This window comes from Epinephelus fuscoguttatus, linkage group LG11 (genome assembly GCF_011397635.1).
Source record: "Epinephelus fuscoguttatus linkage group LG11, E.fuscoguttatus.final_Chr_v1".
NCBI lineage: Eukaryota > Metazoa > Chordata > Actinopteri > Perciformes > Serranidae > Epinephelus > Epinephelus fuscoguttatus.
Window position 1 is genome coordinate 14,264,247 of NC_064762.1, and position 25,950 is coordinate 14,290,196.

Below are 25,950 nucleotides of genomic sequence, written 5' to 3' on the forward strand. Positions count from 1 at the left end.
TATAAAACAAATGACTCCGGTCTCTTTTCCAAATTAGCTGCCACTTTGTAGAAGTTGGTGAGGTCAGATAAGCAGCTCATGGTCGGGCTAACTGCTGCTGTGAGACATTAAGAACAAGTGTCTCACTGCAGATAAGAAAGAAAATGAGCAACACCCAGAATGAAAAAACACGCATTGAAATTACACCAAGAACAGCAGATGCAGTTAATGTGCTGCTTACCAAAAGAGAAACATCTGACCTGCTTCTTTACAGGATTGGATAAAGAACTCATGAATACTCTGGACAATGAATCACAGCTATAATTACACGTGGAGGAGAGCACATGATGAAATTCAAAGTCATGATGTGAGCAGGTGGTGGGTACCTTTTCCGTAGGAGTATGTGAAATTCAGAGCTCCGCAAGCTGGTAATGGATACATAAGGCAGCTCAAACTCCTGCAGCTTCCGCACAACTAAGAGAGAGACACAGAAAAACAAAGACAGAGTGAGGGAGAGTACAGAACAAGTGCAGCTACAGTAAAGTCCCAAGGACATTTGGATAATGACGGTAACAACAAACAATGAGGGATGGGAGAACTCCATCTGGACAGGTCCCAGCAGGGTAAAACTTTGCGTGTGTGTGTGTGTGTGCGTGTGCGTGTGCGTGTGTGTGTGTATGTATGTGTGTGTGTGTGTGTGTGTGTGTGTGTGTGTGTGTATTCAAATGTGAGAAAAGATAATGGGCTCTACATGTGTGTGTGTGTGTGTTTGTCCCTAATCTGCAGCTGTTTCATTGCGGCCCGTTCCCTCAGGAGAGAGAAGGAGATCTCAGGTGCTTGCTGAGGCTGCTGCTGTGTTTCCAGGCATCAATAAATGTGCACATCGCTACATCTGATGACTAAACAGCACTTTAGTTTGCCATTAGGTTCCTAAAAGTATGTTTACAGAGATGCTGCGTACAGGAAGCAGAAACACACATGCTAGTCGGTTTGATGTTGGGAGTCTCTGCAGGAATAAATACAAACTGAATGCTTAAAATGTTTTGGAACATTCTTAGGCGAACTAAATCGTCAGAAGGAAACTGCGGAACAGCCTTAAAATGCAGATGAAAAGGCCAGCGCTGCCATTTGAAACCACATACTGATTCTTCTTGACATGTCTTTGCATATTTTACAGCGCGCATTGATTTACACACAGATGTCTGGAAACTTACTGCCTGTCAGAGAGGAATTGAATTCTTCTCGCTATCCTGTTATGTCAATACTCCCACCAGCAGTTTCGTTTGATCCACGGCCTGCTGCGCCGGATTTATTCTGGTAGTCGAGTCGTATTCAACACATGGCCCTCCTCCTTTCATACTGCTCGGAGTTTCAGATTTAAACTGTGCCAAGGATATACAACATGCCCACGATATTTACAGATTTCTCCAAGTTCACCTGGCACCATTTTCAGCCTGGAATGGATTTGGCGTGAGGAGTGGGGGAGCGTTTGGCAGGTGGAAGATGAGAGAAGAGAACCTTTGGGACCGAGGGGGGGATTTGACCCGACAGGGCTGTGATGAAATGGAAAGAGAGGGACTGGAAAACTGAAATATCTTGATGTGGAAAGCTTTGTGCCTGTGTGCCACTGTGGTGTCCCTTTGACAACAAATGCAAATGCAAATAACTGACTGTGATTTGCATTCACACAGTTACTCCTAAGTAAACAAATGAGTGTAAACAAATATGACAGGACCTTTTGAGTGCTGGAGTGAAGCGTTAAGGGGGTATAACATGATGAAGTAATGGGGCACAGAGGATAATGTCAGAACATAATAGAAGTCTATTAAGTATAAGAACTATTAGAAGATTATCAAATCAGGAAAGTGAGGAACAAGCTCAAAATCATTGCTAACACACAGCAAACTGCACCACAACTGTCAACAGGCTTCCAGCAGCTTAAGTAATCATAGTTTCTCCCGTGATATGAAAAACTGGATTTTAAGCAGTCAGTCTTGTCAGCAGTGATCTCAGATAGATGTTAGCGGTTACCCTCTTGGGTACATGTGCTGCTAACTTTGTCACGTGCAATGTATTTATTGTATACAGTACAGGCCAAAAGTTTGGACACACCTTCTCATTCAATGCGTTTTCTTTATTTTCATGACTATTTACATTGTAGATTCTCACTGAAGGCATCAAAACTATGAATGAACACATGTGGAGTTATGTACTTAACAAAAAAAGGTGAAATAACTGAAAACATGTTTTATATTCTAGTTTCTTCAAAATAGCCACCCTTTGCTCTGATTACTGCTTTGCACACTCTTGGCATTCTCTCCATGAGCTTCAAGAGGTAGTCACCTGAAATGGTTTCCACTTCACAGGTGTGCCTTATCAGGGTTAATTAGTGGAATTTCTTGCTTTATCAATGGGGTTGGGACCATCAGTTGTGTTGTGCAGAAGTCAGGTTAATACACAGCCGACAGCCCTATTGGACAACTGTTAAAATTCATATTATGGCAAGAACCAATCAGCTAACTAAAGAAAAACGAGTGGCCATCATTACTTTAAGAAATGAAGGTCAGTCAGTCCGGAAAATTGCAAAAACTTTAAATGTGTCCCCAAGTGGAGTCGCAAAACCATCAAGCGCTACAACTAAACTGGCACACATGAGGACCGACCCAGGAAAGGAAGACCAAGAGTCACCTCTGCTTCTGAGGATAAGTTCATCCGAGTCACCAGCCTCAGAAATGGCAAGTTAACAGCAGCTCAGATCAGAGACCATGAATGTGCCACACAGAGTTCTAGCAGCAGACCCATCTCTAGAACAACTGTTAAGAGGAGACTGCGCGAATCAGGCCTTCATGGTCAAATAGCTGCTAGGAAACCACTGCTAAGGAGAGGCAATAAGCAGAAGAGATTTGTTTGGGCCAAGAAACACAAGGAATGGACATTAGACCAGTGGAAATCTGTGCTTTGGTCTGATGAGTCCAAATTTGAGATCTTTGGTTCCAACCGCCGTGTCTTTGTGGGAGACGAGAAAAGGTGAACGGATGGATTCCACATGCCTGGTTCCCACTGTGAAGCATGGAGGAGGAGGTGTGATGGTGTGGGGGTGTTTTGCTGGTGACACTGTTGGGGATTTATTCAAAATTGAAGGCACACTGAACCAGCATGGCTACTACAGCATCCTGCAGCGACATGCCATCCCATCCGGTTTGCGTTTAGTTGGACGATCATTTATTTTTCAACAGGACAATGACCCCAAACACACCTCCAGGCGGTGTAAGGGCTATTTGACCAAGAAGGAGAGTGATGGAGTGCTGCGGCAGATGACCTGGCCTCCACAGTCACCGGACCTGAACCCAATCGAGATGGTTTGGGGTGAGCTGGACCGCAGAGTGAAGGCAAAGGGGCCAACAAGTGCTAAACACCTCTGGGAACTCCTTCAAGACTGTTGGAAAACCATTTCAGGTGACTACCTCTTGAAGCTCATGGAGAGAATGCCAAGAGTGTGCAAAGCAGTAATCAGAGCAAAGGGTGGCTATTTTGAAGAAACTAGAATATAAAACATGTTTTCAGTTATTTCACCTTTTTTGTTAAGTACATAACTCCACATGTGTTCATTCATAGTTTCGATGCCTTCAGTGAGAATCTACAATGTAAATAGTCATGAAAATAAAGAAAACGCATTGAATGAGAAGGTGTGTCCAAACTTTTGGCCTGTACTGTATTTCGTAGTGTAAATTGTATTGTGCAGCCTGTGCCTGTCATGTTTATTGTGTAGGGCAGAAAATTGTTAACTTGGTCACTTCATATTGTACTTCGACCATGCAGTGTGAACTTACTGTTTTTATTATGTAAGGCACCTTCACTGGTAACCTGGTCACTTTACGAGGCAGCTACTGTGCTTTTATATTGTGTTATGTACTGTGCAATGTGTACACACTGCTTCTGTTATGTCAAGCGCATTGATCTACTGTAGATTGCATTGCACCTTCAATTTTATTGTATTTTTTATTGCTTCTTCTTGTTACATGTACTACAGATGGAAATTAGTGTTTCGCTAAATGTTGTGCAACCATGTTTTCAATTCTTGTAAATGAGTAATGTCACTGCACACTGTCCTCTTATAGATCAAATAAACTAAACTCGAGTCTGAGTAAATTATGTGTGTTATCTGCGAGAAATCACAATGAAGCATTAAATTCTGACGAAGAGTTTCTAATTTAGCCAGCGCAGCTTGTTCTAGCCTTTACAGAACTGGTTCAGCAACCAGGAAACTCAGGCTTTGTTTAGACTGTCAAATTGTGCTGCGGCCGTGCTGCCTGCTCTCTCCGGTTTTATGCCAGGCTCAGCTCCTTTCAAAGACTCCTTGCAAAGCACTCCTCCGGGGTTTTTGCAGACCTAATTGTATTGCGGAGTTTTGCACAGCGGTGACCGGATCTTTGCTCTCAAACCACAAAAAGATGTGATGTCATCCTGTTTAATTTGTCTTTTGATTAAATCAGAACCGTTGAAACAAGTTGTAGGAAGCCTCTGCAAGTAATTGGCTGCTGGCAGACACTCTGTGCTGCAATAAAATGGTTAATCAGCAGTGCCGTGCACTGTAGAGCCGATGCGCTGCTGGTTCTGCCGGCCTGAATAGAATATAATGTCTACTGTTGTGTACAGCCTTTATAAACTGAGCTGAGTAGTGATGTGCGGGTCGACCCGTAACCCGCGGGACCCGCAAATGGACCTGCGGGTCGGGCAGCACTGATCGTCTGTTAAATCGGGTCTGTAAATGATAACATTATTGACTATTACTGTCATGGCATCCGAAGGTACTGATGCGCTGAGCAGGTGACAGTCCGCGGTCGTTTTCAAAACACACTTGTGTCACACACTCCAAAAGAAACTTGTTGAAACTTTAAACAATAATTCATTGTACAAAACGGGGGAAACAAACGTTGACAAAAACGGTTCCATAATTCATATTAAATTCAAAAGATAACGAAAAAACAGCTACAAGTTAGAGGGAATAGTGATAAAGTGGTAAAACTTGGCATTGATCCACTCAAGCTTGCCGTGCGCACAAGCTCAGTTGGTAGGCGATACTACATTTTCACATTTTTAACAATGCAATTTAAAAGTTTTGATTTTTATTGATAACCTACATTTACCAGCAACAAAAAGACTACATTTAGCACCAAAAAATATGTAAAAAAAAAAATAATAGCCTAATACTAAAAAAAAAAACAAAAAAAACCCCCAATATCCAAATATTTGGGTACAGCCCTACTGGCCGCTCAACTTGATTTTATGCCGTGTCACCAGCGCCGCTACATAGTTACTGACACCTACCTTGTAACCTGGATACACAATTCTGATTTGATTACTTGCAAATAATGCAGACAGTCAAGATCTGATTTAAAAAACAAATCTGATTTTCCTGCAGTCTTAACTTAGCCTCACAGTCCAACTGCATACATATCATCTCGCGTGATGCTACAAAGCCAGTCAAATCTGTGCTTTCCGATAAGCATTGTGACTCGAGTGAGTGAATGAGCACGCAGGAGAGACGAGAGACAACAGTCGGAAAACTAAACGAGTCACAGAAAAGTTATTTCACATGGTGTGCTCTAAAAAGACAGAAGTATATAGCAAAAACAGAGCTTCTATCAAGAATGGACCAAATAGCGTTCCAGGGTTAACCAACGAGCATCTACACCTGTGTATGAGAATGGCTCTAAGACCACACAGCCCAGATTTAAAATCCTGGCAAGACAATAGGCTTGTTCGAGATGAACTGCGCCTCGCCTGAAAAGTAGACGAGAGCAGGCGGCCGCAGCGGGGGGCAGTGACAAAAAGCTGCAGTGAAGTCGGACAGTTTCCCGACAGTTTCCAGCAGCCTTCAGTTCGTGCAGGAAGTCATAGACACACTTACATCCTGTCTGGAATGATGTCAGTTCATTAAAAAAGTGGTCAGACCCATATATCAGTTTGTTTTCACCATCAGTCACACAACATGTTTTCTGTTCACAGAATAAGACAAATCAGACAAATACAATCTTAATCTCTAGAATTCAACAAAAATGAGTAGTTTATCTAAAACGTCATCTTGTTGAGTCGACATCTGAACCAATCAGCTGTTAGATCAGGTGAGAGCCAGGCGGTGCAGTCAGTGGAGAGCAACTGCAGCGCCTGGCTCTAAAAACTGCGGCCGCCTTGCTCTCGCGGTTTTATCGCCGTCCACTTTTGTAATACGTCAGAGCAAGTCGGGATGAAGTCGGACACATAACTAACTGGCATGTATCGTGCGCCGATCACCGGTGATCGAATCTGCGCAGGACTGGCTCATCTCGAACGAACCTAATCTAAAGCTTCCTCCTGTCACTGAAGAAGAGAAAGTGGGAGGCGGAATTTAAAAGGGAAAGAAATAAAAGGAGCTGTTAAAGCTGCCCCATTGTTAGGATGTGTTGAGATTATTGATTATAAAATTGGTTGTGACAGTTAAGATGTGAGATGGAGTTTACAAAAAAGGAGAAAAAGGGAAAGTTATTTATAATCCTTCCAGTTCAATGAGAAAACTGACAAAAGAAACTGTGTTGACATAAAATTGAACTGTACTTTCTTTGACTGATTTGACAGTCAGGTGTTGAATACATACAGACAACGAGACAACTACAATAGACTGTATATGGAACTGAATCATGATGCAAGTTGCACATTATGATGTACTGTTTGAAAAGCTTTTCTCCAAATGGACCCCTTTGATATACCACATACAGTAGACTTTTACTTCCCATAAACAGAATAACAGACACTGGAATTAATTAGTTTCTAGTGAGGATTTTAGTCATGTTTACACCGTAAAAGCCTAGTCTCCATTAAAGGCCCAGTCCTTTTACTAGCCTGGTGTGGCTACACATTTTGACAAATAAAGACCCGTCTCAATTAGAGGCCTGGTCTGGTTGCCAAGCAGTTCATTTTAACAGAAGTTCTTTCAGATTATTGACTACCCACTTGAGCTAATATTAGTTAGCTGGTTAGATCACACGTTCAAATATAAATGTTTGAACTTTTGTCGATATGGAGAAGCTACACATTGTTAGCTCGTCTTTCCCACAAAAACATGCCCAATGTACATATAGAAGATAGAGGAAACAAAATCTCCAATTTAATTAACAGAACAACCTGTTTTCCATATATACAAATTATTAGGACGCCCAAAAAAGCACACAGCCATGTGTTTTTATACACATCTTCTATTTGAGTGTCTGAAGCACAAATAAATTTGGACAGTCTGCGGAAACACTAGACTCATCTTATGTCTTTCTGGGAAAATTACTTGACTCATCAGCAGTCAGCCTGTGAATGCCATGCCATTTTACATTAAGTCGACACAAGTGTCAGATTTTAGACCTCAGACCACAATGAATTCATTCTCAATCTGAAAACACTGCACACAGCCTGGTTCGCAAGCTCAAGTCACTTGAAACACTGCACAACTGTTTTGCATGAAGCAGCCAACAAACACATAGAGCCTGGCTCTCACTGAGTTTCTGTGCAGCTAATAAATGAATAATGCATCTGAGCCAGAGATACAGTAGAAACTCTAATACAAGAGACAACTCTCATGGGGCGATGCAGCTCTCCTTTTTTAATTAAACTAACAGTACATCTCCAAACTGTGAGACGGATAAACTGAGCTGCTGGACAGTTGCCAGAGGAAACTCTTGATGCTTTGTTGCCGAGAAATTACAGTGAAAGAAAACTAAAATCAAAAGCGTGACATTACAGAAAGTTAGTCTTTGGTGCAACATGACAAATGTTATAGCGATTAATCACAACTCCTGGTTCCTTTTGTTTGTCGGTTTGTAAGAATAATTCGTCCTCTAAGTTCTGTGTCTTTCGAGAATGGTCCCTGGCTGGCCTGAAACAGCAGTCTACATATACATTATTTTATCAAAGAGCTTTGTCTACAGCACATTTGCTTCGATAAACAAGACTGGTTATCTGATGATTTCCAGCTCTAGTGAGGCTGAAAATAAGAAGCCCTTGAGATGCCTATGTTCAGAAATCTCTGAAAATGCATTCCAAGTCGACTCTAAATAATCAGCAGTGATGATTTATGGATTCCTTTCCCTGATATCTTAATTTGCTCTCTCTTTGACATTTTTATCAGCCGGTAATTAATTATATAAAATGAGACATGATACAGAATACATTCTGAGTCGTAAATATGGCAGGGAAAGATAAGATGTTTTCTTTCCTTGAATTCCTCTGATTCTTTAGAATATTGTTGAGACTTACACGTTAAGCCTCCGTCCACACCTTCACGTACGAGGAAGAGATTGAAGTAACCAACAAGGTCATCTGGAAGGTCGAGCTTTGTTGCAACAGCCTGCAGAGAGATGAGAGAGAGAGTTTATTTTACCATCAAATTCAATTAATCCATTCCTTCATCTGATTTTTGTTTTGCAGCAAGTTAAGAGGAATGAAGATAAAAGTGTCCGCAGACAGATAATAAAAAAAACAGCCCGGTATGAAATGGAGAGACTGGATTATCCTGTAGATCAAATACTGGGATAAAGCAATCATACTGTACCATCTTAAAAAATTAATAGAATATTAAAACATTTCCCTGAAGCTCCTCTACACCCTCATGTTTCAATCCCATTAAGATATCAAATTTAAAGTCATGATAATACGATATTACATTTTCCTCAGTCCCCACAAATCTATTTTGGCCAATCTCATTCATTCTCACAAAGTAGTCAAATCAAACCATTGGTCAATGAATCTTATATCCTTCTATTAAAACCAACTCTACAGTGACATATTCGAAATAAAGCAGGATTTAGTGAACACTAGGTGCAGTTACATAGACAATATATCTCCAATCTGATTGAAATCATTCTTATCAGAAATTTCAACTAAACTGTTTACACGAACAGTAAATAAAGTGATATGATAAGATGTGTGTTACATGCCCTAAAGCATTAAATCGGAATAGAACTTTTTTGACTTGTGCAAAGAGGTTTAACTCAGTTTTTCCCCAGCCTTATTTAGAAAATTCAATTTCAGTCAGGAACACTTAAGTCAAAGAAAACTTTATTTCCATTTGCAGAATTATATTTGGCGGCATGGCTCTGTTCTGGGGCCCCTCTGCCTTTTCTTGGGCCTATGCAGAAAGCCTCTTATATGCGCTGACGCACACCTCTCTGCCCTTCCACACACTTACGTGGAAAGCCTGAGGCAGAGAGAGCACACCTTTCTGCCCTTCCATGTGCGAATGAGGAAAGCCCTAAGGCGGAGAGAGCAAACCTCTCTGCCCTTCCATGTGCCTACATGGAAAGCCTAAGGCAGGGAGAGCAGCAGCAAAGACCCCCGGGAACAGAACAGAGCAGCATCAATGACAAACAGAAATTACATTGATAGGTCAGACACAGTATGAAAAGGAGGAGCTGGGGTGGAGGCAGGTTGCAAAGCAGCTTGCAGAGGAAGCAGCAACAGTAGGCAGGCCAGAACAGTTTAAATAGGGCGACCTGAATGAGTTTCGCCAATTGGTTGCAGAGAAAGGAATCATGTGATCTATCAGCTGACTCCCTTCCATCAATCGGCTGCTCAGTCAGTTGATTGGGATGTGAGCTGAGCTTGACATCGTGCCCTGCCTGAACTAATGCTACGCTAAATTAATTAAATACATAAAGTACAGTGGGATAAGAAGTGGTTCTGCCTGTTAGTATAATTTAATCATAAATAACGTAAGTGTAACCCAGGTTATTTTCTGTAGCTACAACTTCCAGATGTCCCCATAACACTAAGCAAGCCAACTATGAGTAGACGTAACATTCCACTGATGTGTTCAAAACATCTCATATGCAGGCTGCTGCTACTGGAGGCGACAGAAGACTGTTATGTCAATGAACTCCATAGTGCAGCCTGTAACATTACATAAAGCTAGAATGCATCCACTAAGCAGAGAACTCACAAAAGAACAAAGCAAAAGCAGAGTGTTAAATACTTTTTGAATTCATGAACAAGTCAGTAAGGAGGTGCAAGGAAACAGCTGTTGCAGCATGTCAATGCATGCACCAGATACATCACCTAATGCTACAGCCACGTGGAAACCAGTCTCTTCCAACTGAAGTGGTTACACAAGGCCTTTTAATTTGATTGGGTTATTACTCTGATTATTAGTGGGATATCAGGGTCCATGTAAACACACCTCCTGTGTTGTGGTGTAAAACAGGACTTTAGACCGTGTTATTATGATTCCATTAATCAAGAGCCTTTGGTTTGCCAAATTTCGCAATCAAAACAAAACAAACAACAGGTTACAACCATGAAACACAAACTTGACCGACAATCAGTTTTATTTTTCTTCATGAAGAATCAAATTTATCTAAGCAGCTACCTGGATGAGAAAACCTTGACAGTAAAAAGGTTGAGCTACAACCAAATGAAGCCTTATCAAATTTGAATGTACCTATTTCCAGCACCTGCACAAAGCACTACTGTTACATTCTCACACAGAGCACTCTCTGACATGTGCTTGTCGTACCATTCCTCCTTTGATCTGTTTTTCAACTCCTGATGTTTAACCACAAACACACAACTGTTGTAAACACAAGTGTAACTGTTGTTGAAATTAAGGAAATCTGGCATTTCTGCTCACTGAAACACACACACACATTGAGAAACTTGTTGTGATTCGGATAATGGTACTGTGCTCTGAGACCTGCTGTGGTGAACAGAGGTTAACCGTGGTTAAACTTTCACAAGAGCCCTTTGAAAACACTCCAACACACTAGATTTACAGCCAAGAGCAACAAAAGGACACCGTGATGAAACAATAGCATGTTTACTGTGATAAGTTGTATCAGAGTGTGTGTTCGTGTGTTTTCACGGTCAATCAAGAGCAAAGGTGGAGTGGAAGTACTTAAAAGGTTCGGTCACAGTCACTACGTGACCCACAAAAAACAAACACATTGAAATTAATTGGTCAAGGTGTCTGATTTTGTCGCCATGACTTTATGAAGTCATTTGATGGCTGCTCTGGTGAAGAGGGTCTCTTTAAATGGATGTGACTTAATCTGATACTGTATGTAGCGTCTGTTAAACATCACAGCGTACAGAGGAGTCAGAGGCAATATTGCTTGCCTGAAGGAATTCCCAGGTGTCTGTCAGCACTGTTATGAACAGCGGAGATTAAAAGCCTCTAGTTATACAGACACAAACACTGCAAAGGTTGACAACACACAGGGTTTAAAGCCTCAGATGGGTTTTACCTTATCAAGACGTCTGGCAGCTCGGAGTTAATCAGCACTAAATCATAAAACTTCCAGCTGTAAATATAACTGCAGTGTACTAGAGAGACTATTTACTGTATCTACTTAGGTTTAATCTTTAATATTAATCTTTCAAATTAAGCAGTGCATCCGTTTATAAACAGATCACTGGATCGAAACATTCAGTCACATTGCACTTTGAGTAGGCCTGCACAGTGTAAGGAGAATCTGTGATGTGCAATAACATTGTTTAATATTGCACTGAAGATACAGCTTGCCATAAATAACATATTGAAGTGTGCATAGAGCTATACAGTTCCTATGTTGTTGGCTTCAAGAGGTGCACTGCTCACACAGACCCCAAACACTTCATATCCTTTATCCACTGTATAAAGAAAAGAGGTTTTAAGATATCAGATTTGCTTTTATCACATGAACCCTCTAGACACCTCAGGTCCTCTGGTAGTGGTCTGTCAATCATCCCCAAACAAAAACCCACAGTGAGGCATCATTTCATTCATTTTCATTTTTTATTTTGTATTTATTATTGAGTATTTATCTATTTATTTATTTATTTATTTTTATTAACCTGTTTTTCTAGCTGGCATATTTTTCTATTTTGTCACTTATTTATTTACTTATTTACTGACTGATTTGAAATTGTTTTCTATTTTGAGTTTTTATCCTGCCTTGGGTGTTTCCCCACTTCGATAGCGTTACCTCAGTTCCCCTTTTTATGAGTGCGGTTATAATTTTAGTCTTTACTTTATGTGTGTGTAAAGCACTTTGTGTTGCATTACGTTTGATGAAAAGTACTATATAAATAAAGTTTGAACATGCATATTTTCTTTATTAGGCCAAAAGTTGCATATTGGGTATGACTTTTGTATTTACTTATTAAAAAATTTGGGCCTGTGTGTTTATGACAACAGAGTGAAAAAACTAATTTTACTTATTTTTTAATGAAGTATCTTTTTCTTCTTCAATGCAATGTAGATTTCAGAGTTTGCAAAATGCACCTGAATGCACCATGAAGTCCCTGTTCCTGTGTGGGTGTCAAACTCAGGACACAGACAGACAGCACAGGACAGATTCAGTGTGACTGTGAGTAGCACCAAAATGTCGTAGAGACTCTCAGCATAGTTTTTTATTACAAGAGTGTTGTGTACAAATATTTACCCACTACAGAGTGGCTGATGGCCTTTTGAGATTTACTCACTTAATGAAAAATCTACTGCATTTGGCGCTTAGTGGGTGTAAATTTTGGACCCTGTGCATGTAAAATAAAATTATTTTCCTTATTTATTGCGCTAGTTTTGGGCAGCACCTTGAACACATTCATTTTTCTTTAAATTTTTATTCAATTTCTTTATATTTATTATCCAACTGAATCAGAAATATCTGTATAAATTCGGACGGGACCCAAATATTTAACTATTTGGATATTTGTTCATTGGGTAGGTGTTTGCATTTTAATTTTGGGTTTCAGAACCACTTAATTTCATGAATATATAAAATATAAATGCTGCTTCTGTGCCTCTGTTTGACAATGCTTTGACAGGTGCTGTCTGGAGCTCTGAACCTGTTATTATGAGTGTTTACATTCAGCCACCCCCGGATGAAGCTTCAAATATTCATTGTCTGTGTGTACCAAAGCTCTAGAACCCAAAAAGTGGTATTCGAGACAGCCCTTATATAAATTATTCGTTAGTGAAGTACCAGCTGACACCATGTGTTTATGCACTCTTCAGCAGAGCACACTCCGGCACTTACATCAAGGACGTCCTCCGTCTGATCTGAAGTCAGAATGTTGACTGTGACCTTCTGACCGTTGGAGAGGCAGATGTCTAGAGAGACTTCTTCTGTGGGAATCTGCTGCGTCTCCTGTGGGAACGACACAAAACATAACAGGTTTTCCTTCAGCTTCATGGGTCAGCTGTGTGTTTTCATTCCTATCGGCAAACAACAAAATCACACCGAGACACAGGGCAGAAAAAACACGGGCTGGTCGGAGAGAGGGCAAATTTCCAGTGGAGATAAAAACAAAACATACGAGCGCTACCATTCCATAGTTAGACTTTTTATATAGAGTGCAGCTGTATTGATTCAAGGGTCAAGAATGAAATCAGCGGAAATTCATTCAAGTCCAAAACAAGAATACAAACTAAATATATCCAGGGGAGGTGGACCTGATTTTATCAACATAATAAAAGTATATTGATTTGAGTTAGAGGGAGAAGACACAAAAACAAATTGGATACTTGATGAGAATTATTTTATGCAACACACAAAATGAAGTCTGACTGTTATCAGTGCAAACAGAATAGGCACACCGAGATTTAATTCAAGGCAGAGCTAAATTAAAATCACTTTGTATGAAAGTGGATGTGAATTAACCTTTAATTTCCGAAACAAAGGTAGCAGCCACATTAATGTTAAGCCATCTGCAATTACAACTCTTATATTCTCTAACTCACAGTGTTGTCCAGTGGTTTTCAACCATTTTTGTCTCAAAGTCCTCGCGATATTTCGACTTGTTGACATATTGACGTCATACTGTTATCCACGGCAACAACAAGCATGGCTGAACGAATTATTACAGACTCTGCGGTGGTTCCAAAAAGAGGAGCAGCTTCAGTAGTGTGGAATCAACTGTTGCGTCCTGAATGTTTTATGAACAGCCCCGGACTTCTCAGAGTCTTTTAGCAACTTACCGCTCAAAGGGAACTCATTCAGCGTCTCTCCCTCTCCTCTCTCGCCGTGCCCACACGGGAGTTGGTATCGTCAAGTGATTTTGTCATAAACCTTTGGTAATGTCAACCTATGTGATGCTCGTGGCTCGACAAAAAAATCTATATATGTGAACGTGCGATAGTTGTGGTATCGTAACAGCCTGTCACAGGTTACAGCGTGATGATTAGAGGAGAAATGGCAGAGCATTAGGGAAAGGTGGAATAAAAACAACTCAATCATTTAGGAATGGATCTGCTTTTTCGTCTGGAACCTCCCATCTACAACGACCTTGGGACACACCGACGTTGGAGACTTGGCTCAGATTCCAGAGTTACTTCTTATATTGAAGCCTCCTTAAGGAATCTAATCCCAGTTGCTTCAGCGGTGGGAACCTCTTGCGACCACCAACTATTCTACATTTTTCTGGGGCACACTCAAGGACCCCTGATTGAGAACCACTGGTGTAATCCCTGGGACTGAAACTAATTTGTGATTTGATTGTTCTGCGGTAGAGCTGCAATGATTAGTCAATCAAAAGACAATTACCAAATAATCACCAAATATTTGTATAATTTTGAGTCATTTTTCAGGCAAAAATGTCAAACATTTGCTGGTTTCAGCCTCTAAATGTGAGACGTTGGTGCTTTTCTTCATCATTTGTGGTAGTAAATGAAGAGTCTTTGGGTTTTGGTTTGTTGGTTGAAATAAAAAAGCAAAGACATCACTTTGGGCTCTGGGAAATTGCGATGAGCATTTTTCACATTTTTTTTCATCTAAAAGACTAGATGGATCAGTTAACTGTGAAAACAATGGTCAGATTAATCGAAAATTACAATAAAATCGTTAGTTGCAGCCTTTTACTGCTTGATTATTATCCATAGTGTCAAAAAAAGGTGAGAATGTCAATCCCAATTTCCCAGAGCCCAACAGTTTAATTCAAAGATATTCAGTCTACAATAATAAAAAAAATAATGAAACCAGCAAATTTAATAATCTAGAACCTGATAGTTTTGCCATTATGTCTTCAAAAAAATAGTAATAAGGATTAACCAAGTTTCAAAATTGTTGCAGATTAATTTTCTGTCAATCAACTAATCCAATAATTGATTTTCTCTCCTCTCAGCTCACAGAGACACAGATGGAACGGTATTCATTAGTTACTGCTGTGTTTGTGAGACTGTTCGTTCCTTAACTGAACGAAGCAGCCGGTGGAACAAAAACCCACAACATCAATGAATAACAAGTGAGGAAAATAAACTGCCGAAACCTATGAATATTTCAAGAGTCTCTAAACAAAAGCCTCTGAGCTGCTATTAAGAAATCTTAAATCTTAAACTGGATGAGCCCAGCTCCTGCTGTCCCCAGGCTGCGTCGCACCACCTCTGCTAAATCATCTCTTATCTTCCCTGTTCCCTCGGCGGGGGGTCTTCCAAGTACATCCCTACCACTAAAGGTGCAGATGACACGACAACACCGGGCGGTAACTCATCTACTATTCTGCACCTGCTGTCCTCGCAGTACATAAGGCGCTGGGGGGAAGGGAGAGAGACAAACACAGACTCTAATAAGAGAGGAAGACAGAGGAGGAGAAGCAGAATGGGTGTGACGTGGCTGCAGACAGATGAATCTCTCCATGAAGGTTATTGGATTTACAACCCCCCTGGCAACGCAGGTCACAGCTTGAATGATGACAAATCAGCCCAATACCTGGTCTGAATACATCGACATACCACTGGTGTGAAATAGCCTTTTGAGTTTGGGATCTTACAGCATCGTCCACTACAGCTTTTAGGCAAATATGGTGAGATGACTCATTAGGTGGTTCACTTTTATTTTTTTAATATAATGGTTCAAAATGATCCAGCTCTCACACACAATGCAACTATGTCGCTTTATTTGGCAATGGGTTGCTTTCCCCTCAGTTTCGCATCTGACGTAATCATTTCACACATTTTTGCATGCAAGCCAAACTTAATCTGACACATCTAACCAACTACTTCACAAGTAGAGATGACGCAACCGAGGACAAGAGTACATGCAGCCACAAACTGTGACAAACACTAAGACCTCATTTTACCACATTACCAAAAGTAATTACTGGTCAGGCAGAAATCACTGCATCAGCCTTTTGGTTCAGGGAGCACGCCCTGCCTCCTCACAGGCCTGCTGACCATGTTGACGCAACAAACAGCCTAATGCAGGTACAGCAGATTAAAAACAACACGACTAACCTGCTGTGCTTTCCTTAAGAAGCTGTTGAACATCTCACTGGCTCCGAGCAAGGGGTCCTGACGCACTGTAAAAAAACACAGGAGAGGATTTAGCAACATGAGTACAAAGGAGATTTGTCAGGTTTGTTAAAGCTACATTAAATAACTTTCTTCTTATTTGCTGAAGCTGTCACTATTTTCAGACGGCACTAAATGAAACAGGCGGCACGGTGGTACAGTGGTTAGCATTGTCACCTCACAGCAAGACGGTTCCTGGTTCAAACCTGAGGGGGGGTTTGAATCCTTAGGTGGAAGATAATTGGTGACTCTAAATTGGCCGTAGGTGTGACTGAGTGTGAATGGTTGTCTGTCTCTATGTGTCAGCCCTGTGATAGTCTGGCGACCTATCCCTCTGCCTACTCTGTTGCCTGAAAGCCCTTCTAATAGAGACTGAGCGCAACACGTCACACTCTGAGAGCCACGCCCACCAAAGGGGAAAGCACTGGCACCACAAGCTGTCAAAATGTCTGCAGCTAGCTTAAACATTAGATTTCAGCAAGTCAAGGAATTATTTTAACCCCTTGTGTCGACCAGAGAGGAAGATTTACACTGACAATACTGGCAGTCTGTCACAGCGTCGCCTCCCCTTGTCTTGCTTATCTTGGATAAATGATGCCACTGAATGGTCAGAAGTGAAATACTTTGATATCCACAGAGGCAGAGGGTACTTGCTGTAGCTCTGGTTGAGGGTGAGAGGCTGTCAGCAAATAGTTTGTTGTGCACAGGGAAACGGAGATCTGCGTGGGTACATGAGACCCTAAAAAAGAGGGTTTATCATGGGGAGTACCACCAGTTGGTCCAGGCGTTTCGCCTCCATGATTGACGTTTCGAGGCATATTTTAGGATGACTCAGGGGCAGTTTGGCAACCTGCTGTCTGGGTACCCATCAACCACTACCCCCAGTTTCTCCTCCATTGTTTACCAACTGTAAAATTGTTGTCGTGACCACCACAGAAGGCCCTTCTCTCAAATCATCCGAGGGGCGTTTTTCCGCATTGAGTTGAAGTTTTTTCCACTTGAGGAGTTCAGAGCACTCCGGCAAAAACGCCAGCTACTTAGAGCGTAGAAACATGAGGCGTGTCACAATGCAAAAACTGTGAGCAAAAAGCTTTATTCTCATTAAAAACAATTCCAATTGCCTCCAGCTGCTAAAACATAGTGTTGTAGTGGATGTTATATAAACATAAACCTCCTTGGGGAATGCCATCTCCCAACTGTCCTTGATTTTCCTCTTATCATGCAATTTAATTTTGTTCCTGTAGAATGGGTTTGACCTTTTAAAACACTTCTCAAGGCCATTTAGCTAAACATGCACAAAAAACTAAACTGTTACCTGGCAAAGCTTCAGTTAACTGTAAATAATTACAAGCCAGTTTCATCATAATGTAGTCACCAGATCTGGTAAACAAAAGACAAAGATGAACAACTCTCATTCTCATGTCTTTGGATTTCAGCTGAGGCTGTTTTCAGTCGGAGTGTGGTGCATTAAATTATCTGCATGATAACCCTGTATGAGTAATATGACTAAGTGTGTGTGTGTGTGTTGGCCTGTACACCATTGTCCTTTTACAAATTAGTCTAAACCTTTGAAAAAATGTCAAAGTTCTGAGCCATCTGCGTCAGAGCAGATTGTGTTTGTGGCAGTTCATTTTCCATAACTATGTAAAAAGCCATGATGTAACCAAGTAAACTTGTAGCCAAGAACACCCTGTGTGCGTATGCTCCCAGACTATGAGCAAATACACACTTGAACAACGCTTCCTTGTTCTGCTGTAACTGCCAGTGCTTGAGAGGATTAAAACAAACCCTGTGCGGTGCTGCCAGTTTCACTTATTTGTGTGCATGTGTGTGTGTGTGTGAAGAAAGTTCACCCTCGACCTGTTTACAGAATTTGGGCAATATGCTGGAAACCTCCGAAATTGGGAGAAGGAAAACTTTGGGTCCTGAACATTTAAGACTTGCAGATGGAAGCTTAAAAACTGTCAACAGGCAAAAAAATAACTCGTCTCTCTCCTGCTGTAGACTAAGGATGTTCCTAACAACTTACTTCCCTGACGTATAAACAGAAGTTTAAACTTAGACCAGTCTACAAGTCTTAAAGTAAGAACACATTCAGAAAACTGTCAACATTAAGCACAATTTAATCTATAAGGCAAAACACTGTCTAAAATAACTGTATACTACTGTATAAGAGGAGAGCCATTTGAAATTGTTACAGAGGACCTATTATGTTCATTTAAAGGTATCTACTTGTATTTGAGGTTTCCACTACAACAGGTTTACATGCTTTAATGGTCATACTGTCTTTGCTGGAACGTCTGTATTTACTCTCTGTCTGAAACACTCCATTTAGCACCTGTCTCTTTAAGCCCCCCCTCCCAAAACCACCCACTCTGCTCTGATTGGTCAATGTTTTCAGGTCTTCTGTACTCTGAGTCTCTGCACCATTACTGCCACCACGGGAATAACTGTAACGGAGAATAGCTGCATTTTCTACTGTGAAAATTCTAATCAAAAGCTTCGAAAGTCAGTCGGACAGAAGAGGATTACGTTTCCCTGATGTTAGCATGTAGCTACACATATGTTAGCGGTGTCCTCGTAGCCAGGGAATGATCATAATTGAGTAACTTGAAACAGTACTTTCTGAATCACTAATAAAAGCTTCTAAATACAACTGGGCATGTTCTGGAGGGAATATGAGTTGAAATCAGGGAGAATTTAACAACACTGGCAACCAAGTTTACGTTTCCCTGACGTTAGCATGTAGCTACATGTAGCAGTGTATGTAATGTAAAAACTGATGGAGCAGATGACCATATAAAGTAATTCTGCACACTGAAAGCCAGAGTAAAAAAATGTTGGAGTGACTGAAACGGTTGGAAACCTGAGGGCTTTGCTCACAAGGATTACTTCTACACGTTTGCCTCATCATTTGAGACTTTGACCATCTTTAATATGAATATCTGACATTGTAAAACTAAATATATGACACAAAACTTCAGAAACATTCACAATTCATCCACTTAAATCACATTTTTCAGTAACCAAATCGTATTTTAAATGCTACTAAAATGTGTGCGCTATAAACACTGCACATTACCCTTCAAAACACGACAACAGCTCACTATATAAAATGAAATTACTGCCAAACTGCACTGGTTTTACGAGATGTCATCTTTGTCCCACTTTCCACCTCGGTACTTGTGGGGCAGGGCGAACAGTTTTTTTTTGCTTTTCCATTGTTTAATTTGAAATCCAGTGTTGTTAACATCAGTAGCTAAGGGATGCTTGTTTAATCGACTAGTATTTCTGATGCTGAGTAGCAATGGGGGCGACTAATTGCCCATATCCCCTGTTTGAACATAACAAAAATATTAATTATTCTTTATAGCCGTCTATTCCCAAGTAAAAGAAAAGCTAAGTATGAGTCCCAGAGGTGGCACATCATCACTAGAGGATCCAAACCCACAAAACCCAACCACGTCTGAAATCCTGAGTTGGGACTTCTTTTTTTTATCAGGTGTGTCAGCATAACTGTGTCTGGTGAGGCTTTGGCTCAGTGTCCCAGCTCAGTCTGTGCTCAGATCATCAATTCTTTAGCGAAACACTTTATGCTTTCATGTGGCATGAAGACACCAGTGTATGGCTGGACTCCCCGCAGAGACAGAGCCAGCTCATTCCTGTGATTGTTGTGGAGAAGCAAACATTTCAAGGAAAATGTGTCTGTGCTGCAAAGCTTCACTGTTAGAAAAACAAAGTCTTAGTTTGTTCAGATTTTTTTTTCTTTTTTCACAACATATGAAAAAAGATGCATTGTGTACTGTGAGTCAGAGAAGAGTAGTAGCTAAATTAAAAACCGACAAAAACAACCACATTGGAGGTGGAATTTGCATTCAGCCAGAGGTGAAGTGAAATGCAATACAAGCCATCTGTAAAAAGTCCATCCAGCATGAATAACTCACCAGCCTGCATGTATTTCTCCAGCTGCTCCCGTCTCTGTTCGACCTCAGCAGGAGTCAGGGTGAAGATCTTCTTTGGAGGGAACGCAGGCACCACATTGCTGCCATATTCTTTCTTTATCTGTTGGTACAAAACACAAGTTGTGAAGGTGACGTTGCAGGATGACAGGCTGCACAACCTCTGTTCATCTTCTTTTGACCATTAACGGAAACTGAAAGGAGTCTGACGGCTAATTTAATTTTATTTGAATTCAAAACATCTGTGAAAACGGATATATAAGTTTATATGACTAAGCCAATTAACTTCAGTATAGAGTAGCAGCCTCTTAAATTAAAGAGTTGTGGATTCATTTTTCTAAGAGGTACATTCATGCTGTTTGAGATGAATCACAGGTTTATTTTAAGCCCTGTTTCAACGACTAGCTGGTGAAGTTTCCGTGCATAACACACACATGCACATCTGGAACCCTGCATGTCTAGTCATTCCAAGTTTACTTTGTCTTCCAGCTTCTTGACTCATTTCTTCCCATTTTTTATCATTGGAGGGCTGTTTTTTCTTTGAACCGTGGAAGTCTTAAACTAAGCCCTCGTAGATCTGAAATTCACACATCAAATGTGGTTTAATTTAAACCTGTGTGCTGCTGCAGGCAAAAGCTGTACATCACACTCATCATGAGGAATTCACTGACACATTTTTTCTTGCTATAAAACCCTCAGGTCCGGCACATATGGCATGATGAATGTTGGCCACAGTGGGTGCTGAAAGAAGAGAGGTGATTTTCACCTTAAAATACTGCCCTTTGGTATTTTCAATACGTCAGAGGCAGGACTGCTCGCACATACAAATCAGCTCTCGTAGCCACAGACAGTGAGCATGAGACTCCAAAATCTGAAAGGCTCATACAGCTTCTTATTAGCAAAACTCTCCCTGTTTTCACTGTTGGTTCTGGCAGAAGTGTGACCTTGTTATAAATCTTTGCAGAAGAGAAAACAAGAAGAATAATTAACATTAAAATGGTCTCTGTAATATTTGGGTGGAGTGTGTGCCCCGCAATCACCGGAGTGTTTTGGGGTCATGCATACGCCACAGGAAGCCCTGTGGGGTTGGTTCTTAAAGACTGGAGTGTGTCTTCCCCACACCCTGTTGCCAGGCAACGGGAACTGTCAGACTAGATAACACAGACTTGAGGACGGAGATAGCAAAGTTTGGCCCTTGCTTGCTTATTTATTAATGTGTGAAAACAGGAGACTGGGCACTTCTATACGGCTGTGTTAGAGTATATGCCAGAGCATATATTTTACAGCACAAAGAGCTCACAGGCAGTCAGGCTAGGAACCTGCAAATAAATCCATCTCTTGCAAACAATGCATCTACATCTGCAAGATCATTTGATTGCAGAGAAAATATATGTTTAGCACTTCCACAAGCGTGTCAATATTCAACCACAGCGCTATAGAAAAACAAGTGGATGCTGAATACACTAATTACACTAATAGTAAGAGCTGTAACAAATAGCTGTAGCTTTGTGTAAAGCTTCACTGAGACTAAAAATGCTTAAGACCAGGCAACTCTACACTTTCCGACAACGTTTCTTTTTCAGATTAAGATGCTTTTCCAAGCAGGTGAAGGCAAAGAAAGGCCAAGAACATTCCTTCCACGTCACCCACCCCCTCTAGCCTCCTCCAAAATACTCCCCATTTACATGCAACAGTTTGGACTCTGGGAGGAATGACAGCACAAGACTTCAAGCCACCGTGGTTGTGATTCAAAGTGATGGGAGGCTAGCGTATCGACCGTGCGACACAAAGAAAAGTGAAAGGTCACCCTGGATGGATGTGGTGGCATTTAAACGTTCGGCACGCCACACAAGCAGACCAGTCACTGCTGGGACAAAGCACACTGACAGCAATGGGTACTGTATGTTGCAATGGCCGAAGCCTTACCTGTTCGTGGAGGCCGAGAAGTTGGCTGTAGCGTACCCGACAGTGCAGCACCCCATTGACGTGGATGTTGTAGGCCTGTGGGAACAAATTACAATGTGAGGAGAAAGACTGGTCTGACATAGTGCAGAGAAATGTATCATCAAAAGCTTGTATCGATCCGTCTAAAAAGCTTGTGGGTGGATATGAAAATAAGGGAATTAAATATATATGAAGCAAGTAGATTTAAACAGATATATACATAAATATTGACTAAGAACCTTTCTTGAAATATATGGTAAATTAAATAAAGTATTTTTAAGGCATCAAAGCTGACTGTAATTTCGTCAGATGCACTTCATTAGTACGGTTTCGTATTTCTCTGTAATGTAGCACAGTGTTAACAGTGTTACTGATTAGGGATGGGCAAACGACCATCCCTATCATCCCGATCATCGATAATCGAAAATTGATGCCCATCCCTATTACTGATACTATTCTTTCTCACATCTTCAACTCAAACCATTGTGTTGCCCAAAATATATAATTTAAAAATTACATTAATATCGTGAACATGCCAGTAGTTCACGACTGTGACTAATGGCCCTAAATGACGACTATTGCTCAACTAGGAAAATTCTTAGTCGGGGGCAGCCCTAGTCTCACCAAAAAAGTTTCACTTGAACACACCACAAAGACTACAACCAACAGCCAACCAGCACGTACGCTCTGCCCATGCATGAGAGGAAATAAGTCTCCACACCAGCAGGCAGTGGTACTCTGTATTCATAAATCAAAAAAGGAAACCAAAAGACCAACACAGTGGATTCAAGACACTGGTAAGCCATTTTGCACCATTTTGCAACAAAGCGTGTCTATCGTACACTGGTAAACAATAACACAATAATTGAGAACTGTTCAAAGGCTTGAAAGAAAATTTTACCTAATATAACAAGTTTGTTTCGATCTCACTCCCTCTTGACTTTAATCATTTGTTTGCTTCTCTCACTTTTGTTTCTCTCCTCATGCACCAAGCTGTGCCAGTCAGAGTGATTTCATTCACCGACGGGCTCTGCCGCCTCCGACACCAATTCAACATGCTGAATCAGCCAAAAAATAGCCGCCAAGGGGTGACTAGTGCCAACGGTGTGGGACACATTACTAAAACTAGGGTGACAGATGCTCACAGACGGCTGACCATCAGCTTGGTGTGTCAGGGCCCTCAGGTGCCAGGCTATAAACTCAGTGCAGACTGAAACCACAGTTGGTGAAAAACAGCAAAGCCACAACCGTTGACATCCTGTGCCTTGAACAAAAAGTGACTTTCACTGCTGACTTCTCTCACAACACATCAAGACAACCTTAATCTCCACCTCATTTTGTCTTATCTCACCAACAAGTGTTTGAACTGTGAACTAGATTCAATCAAACTCTTCAGTTGCAAATTTCTATTTCCAATCAAAACAGCTTCTCCTTGCTAACGCAGATGCCAAAAAACAGAAAACAAAGACCACATGGTGAATCTTTAATTTTTCTCTGAGACGCTGCTTGTTTGTTTTGACAGACAGACAAGGAGTTATCACTGGATACTCCTCCGCAAAACCAACATTTGGAATCAGCAAATATCTTCTTGCCATCATGTTTGGAGCCAATGTCACAGCGTAAATCTATTTTTCATGTCAGATGCCTCATTAAGTGTTGGGAACGATACCAAACCACATAAATAACAAAGCAATACTTAAGTTATGCCCTCAGGAAGAGATAGATATCTTTAAAGTTTGCTCAAATACAGGCTCACTTACAGAACGGGGCTTTTAAACTGCACAAGAATCTTGTTTTTTCACCGTGTACCACAAGTCTATTTATCTTTATTCCTTTTTTTTAGAGAGATAATGACCCAAAAAAGCATGACGCAGAAACTTTTCCACCGCAGAATCTACTGACGATAACTCATGGACACAGATTGTTAAAGGTTGGTGAAATATTGTGATTAAAAACAATCAGCAGCTGCTACCACTTCCTAAATAAACCATTATATGACATTAAGACGATGGATCATCTTTCCTTTTTTCAGTTTGTCACAAAATCTGCAGATGTTTTCTATTATTTTGTATGGGGGGGAAAAAATGTCCTGTACTAGTTGTACCAACTCTAAGGACTGTTATTTACTTGCTGACAATCATACTTGCTCCTGCATTTACTAAGAAATATCAGCTTCCAACAGCCTGTGTGGGATGACAGGAAGTATGCTCTGTATGCTCGGGTGTCAAGGCACAAACTGTCAGTGCTTTAATCTTCCCCTTCTGTTTCAATGAATATTTATAGTCAACATGGTGGGTCATCTGTCCAAACAAACACAAAAGAAGTCTTAAAGACTCTTGACCACAGTGTTGCAAACAGTTGCACATGCCATTACTGACAAAACCAATCGATAGTAAAACAAAGTACGAACCAAAACTTCTGGAGGGGGAAAAGGAAGGCTGAAGGAGGAAGGCCAACAAATTAACTGAAAGATGTGTATGTCGGCAGTATCCAGGCAGGAAGGAAGAATGAGCATGCAGAATATCTTGGCGCTGTTTGATAACACAAAAAATAACCCTATATTTTTGGGGGATTGTCAGCAGTTCAACTCGGGGACAGGGGCAACAATGTAAACACTGTGATCTATTACTCTGTTATGCACACATTTCTTCACACCAGCTCCAAACCAAAAATTTATTTAAATACTGCAGATTTTGATCCCGGTCAGATCATCTTGAGGCCAAAAACATTTTGACTTGATGAGGATCCATCTGGGAACCAAACGCTGTCTATTTAAAGAAGCAGTTCACTGCTGGCTGGAAAGATGGTCTTTTCACAGGGGTTCAAACACATTTTCCTGGATAAAATACCAAACTTTTCCATGACTTTCCAAGGACCCGTAATAAAGAATCGGTCCACTGTTGTAAAACATATCAGATTCAGACCCTACTTAAACATGATTTCAGCTGGCTGGTTACAGGAAGGGCGAGACGAACTCAGGAAGAAAATGACAAAACTTATGCAACAGAAAAAAAAACAGTGACAGAAAATGAATTTGTCACTATGTTCCATTATGTGGGAGGTTATCGACAGAAGGTTACTGTAATAATTTCATTATATACAACAAAATTCCATGACTTTCCCAAAACTTTCAATTCTTCTGACATATTCCTAGGGCTGGGCAATATGACCTCGAATCAATATCACAATAAATTGAATATTTTACCACGATTAGGATTAATTAACTTTTCAAGCTGGTGTATTTTTTTCCTGAAAGAGTGTGTATCTTATCTTTGTGATTTTAAAAGATTTGAAGGAAACACACAGATGAACTGTATTGCTCATCTGCTGGTCAAGTTGCTCAGTTAGCTAGGAGTTTGACTACTCCTCCTTGTTGCTTCCAGGCCGCGGACTGGACAGGGCAGAGTCACTTGACTACACATGCAGTTGTACGTTTTTAGGGTGGACAGTACATGAACACACAAAGTGGAGAAAGTATGAACAGAATTAAAAACAAAAAAGAAAATTACCAACATGGGCAAGATTACACCAGTTAGAGATTATGAAGGTCGATATTGATTAATTTTCAATTCATTGCTCAGCCCTACGAATACCATGACTTTTCCAGGCCTGGAAAATGTGATTATGAAATTCCATGACTGTTTTAGGTCTTCCATAATCATGAGAACCCTGTTTCCACAAAACGGGACAGTCTATGCAAAAGAAGGTCGTAAATACTTTTGAAATTGGTGCTACTTGATCGGAGAGGACTGAGGCATTTGCTTTTGCTCAAAAGGTAGAAAACCC

General features: G+C 40.8%; 1 protein-coding gene across 1 annotated transcript in view; it reads right to left on the reverse strand.

Annotated features, from left to right (window-relative positions):
- The window catches only part of snx17 (sorting nexin 17), a 49,653-nt gene that overhangs the window by 18,090 nt on the left and 5,613 nt on the right, over positions 1-25,950 (reverse strand). Inside the window, exons 2-7 of the mRNA XM_049589175.1 lie at positions 22,147-22,221; positions 20,206-20,323; positions 16,205-16,269; positions 13,014-13,124; positions 8,260-8,350; positions 366-453 (exon numbers count right to left, since the gene is read on the reverse strand). Coding sequence (XP_049445132.1) covers positions 366-453; positions 8,260-8,350; positions 13,014-13,124; positions 16,205-16,269; positions 20,206-20,323; positions 22,147-22,221 — 548 coding nt within the window. The remainder of the gene's footprint in view (positions 1-365; positions 454-8,259; positions 8,351-13,013; positions 13,125-16,204; positions 16,270-20,205; positions 20,324-22,146; positions 22,222-25,950) is intronic.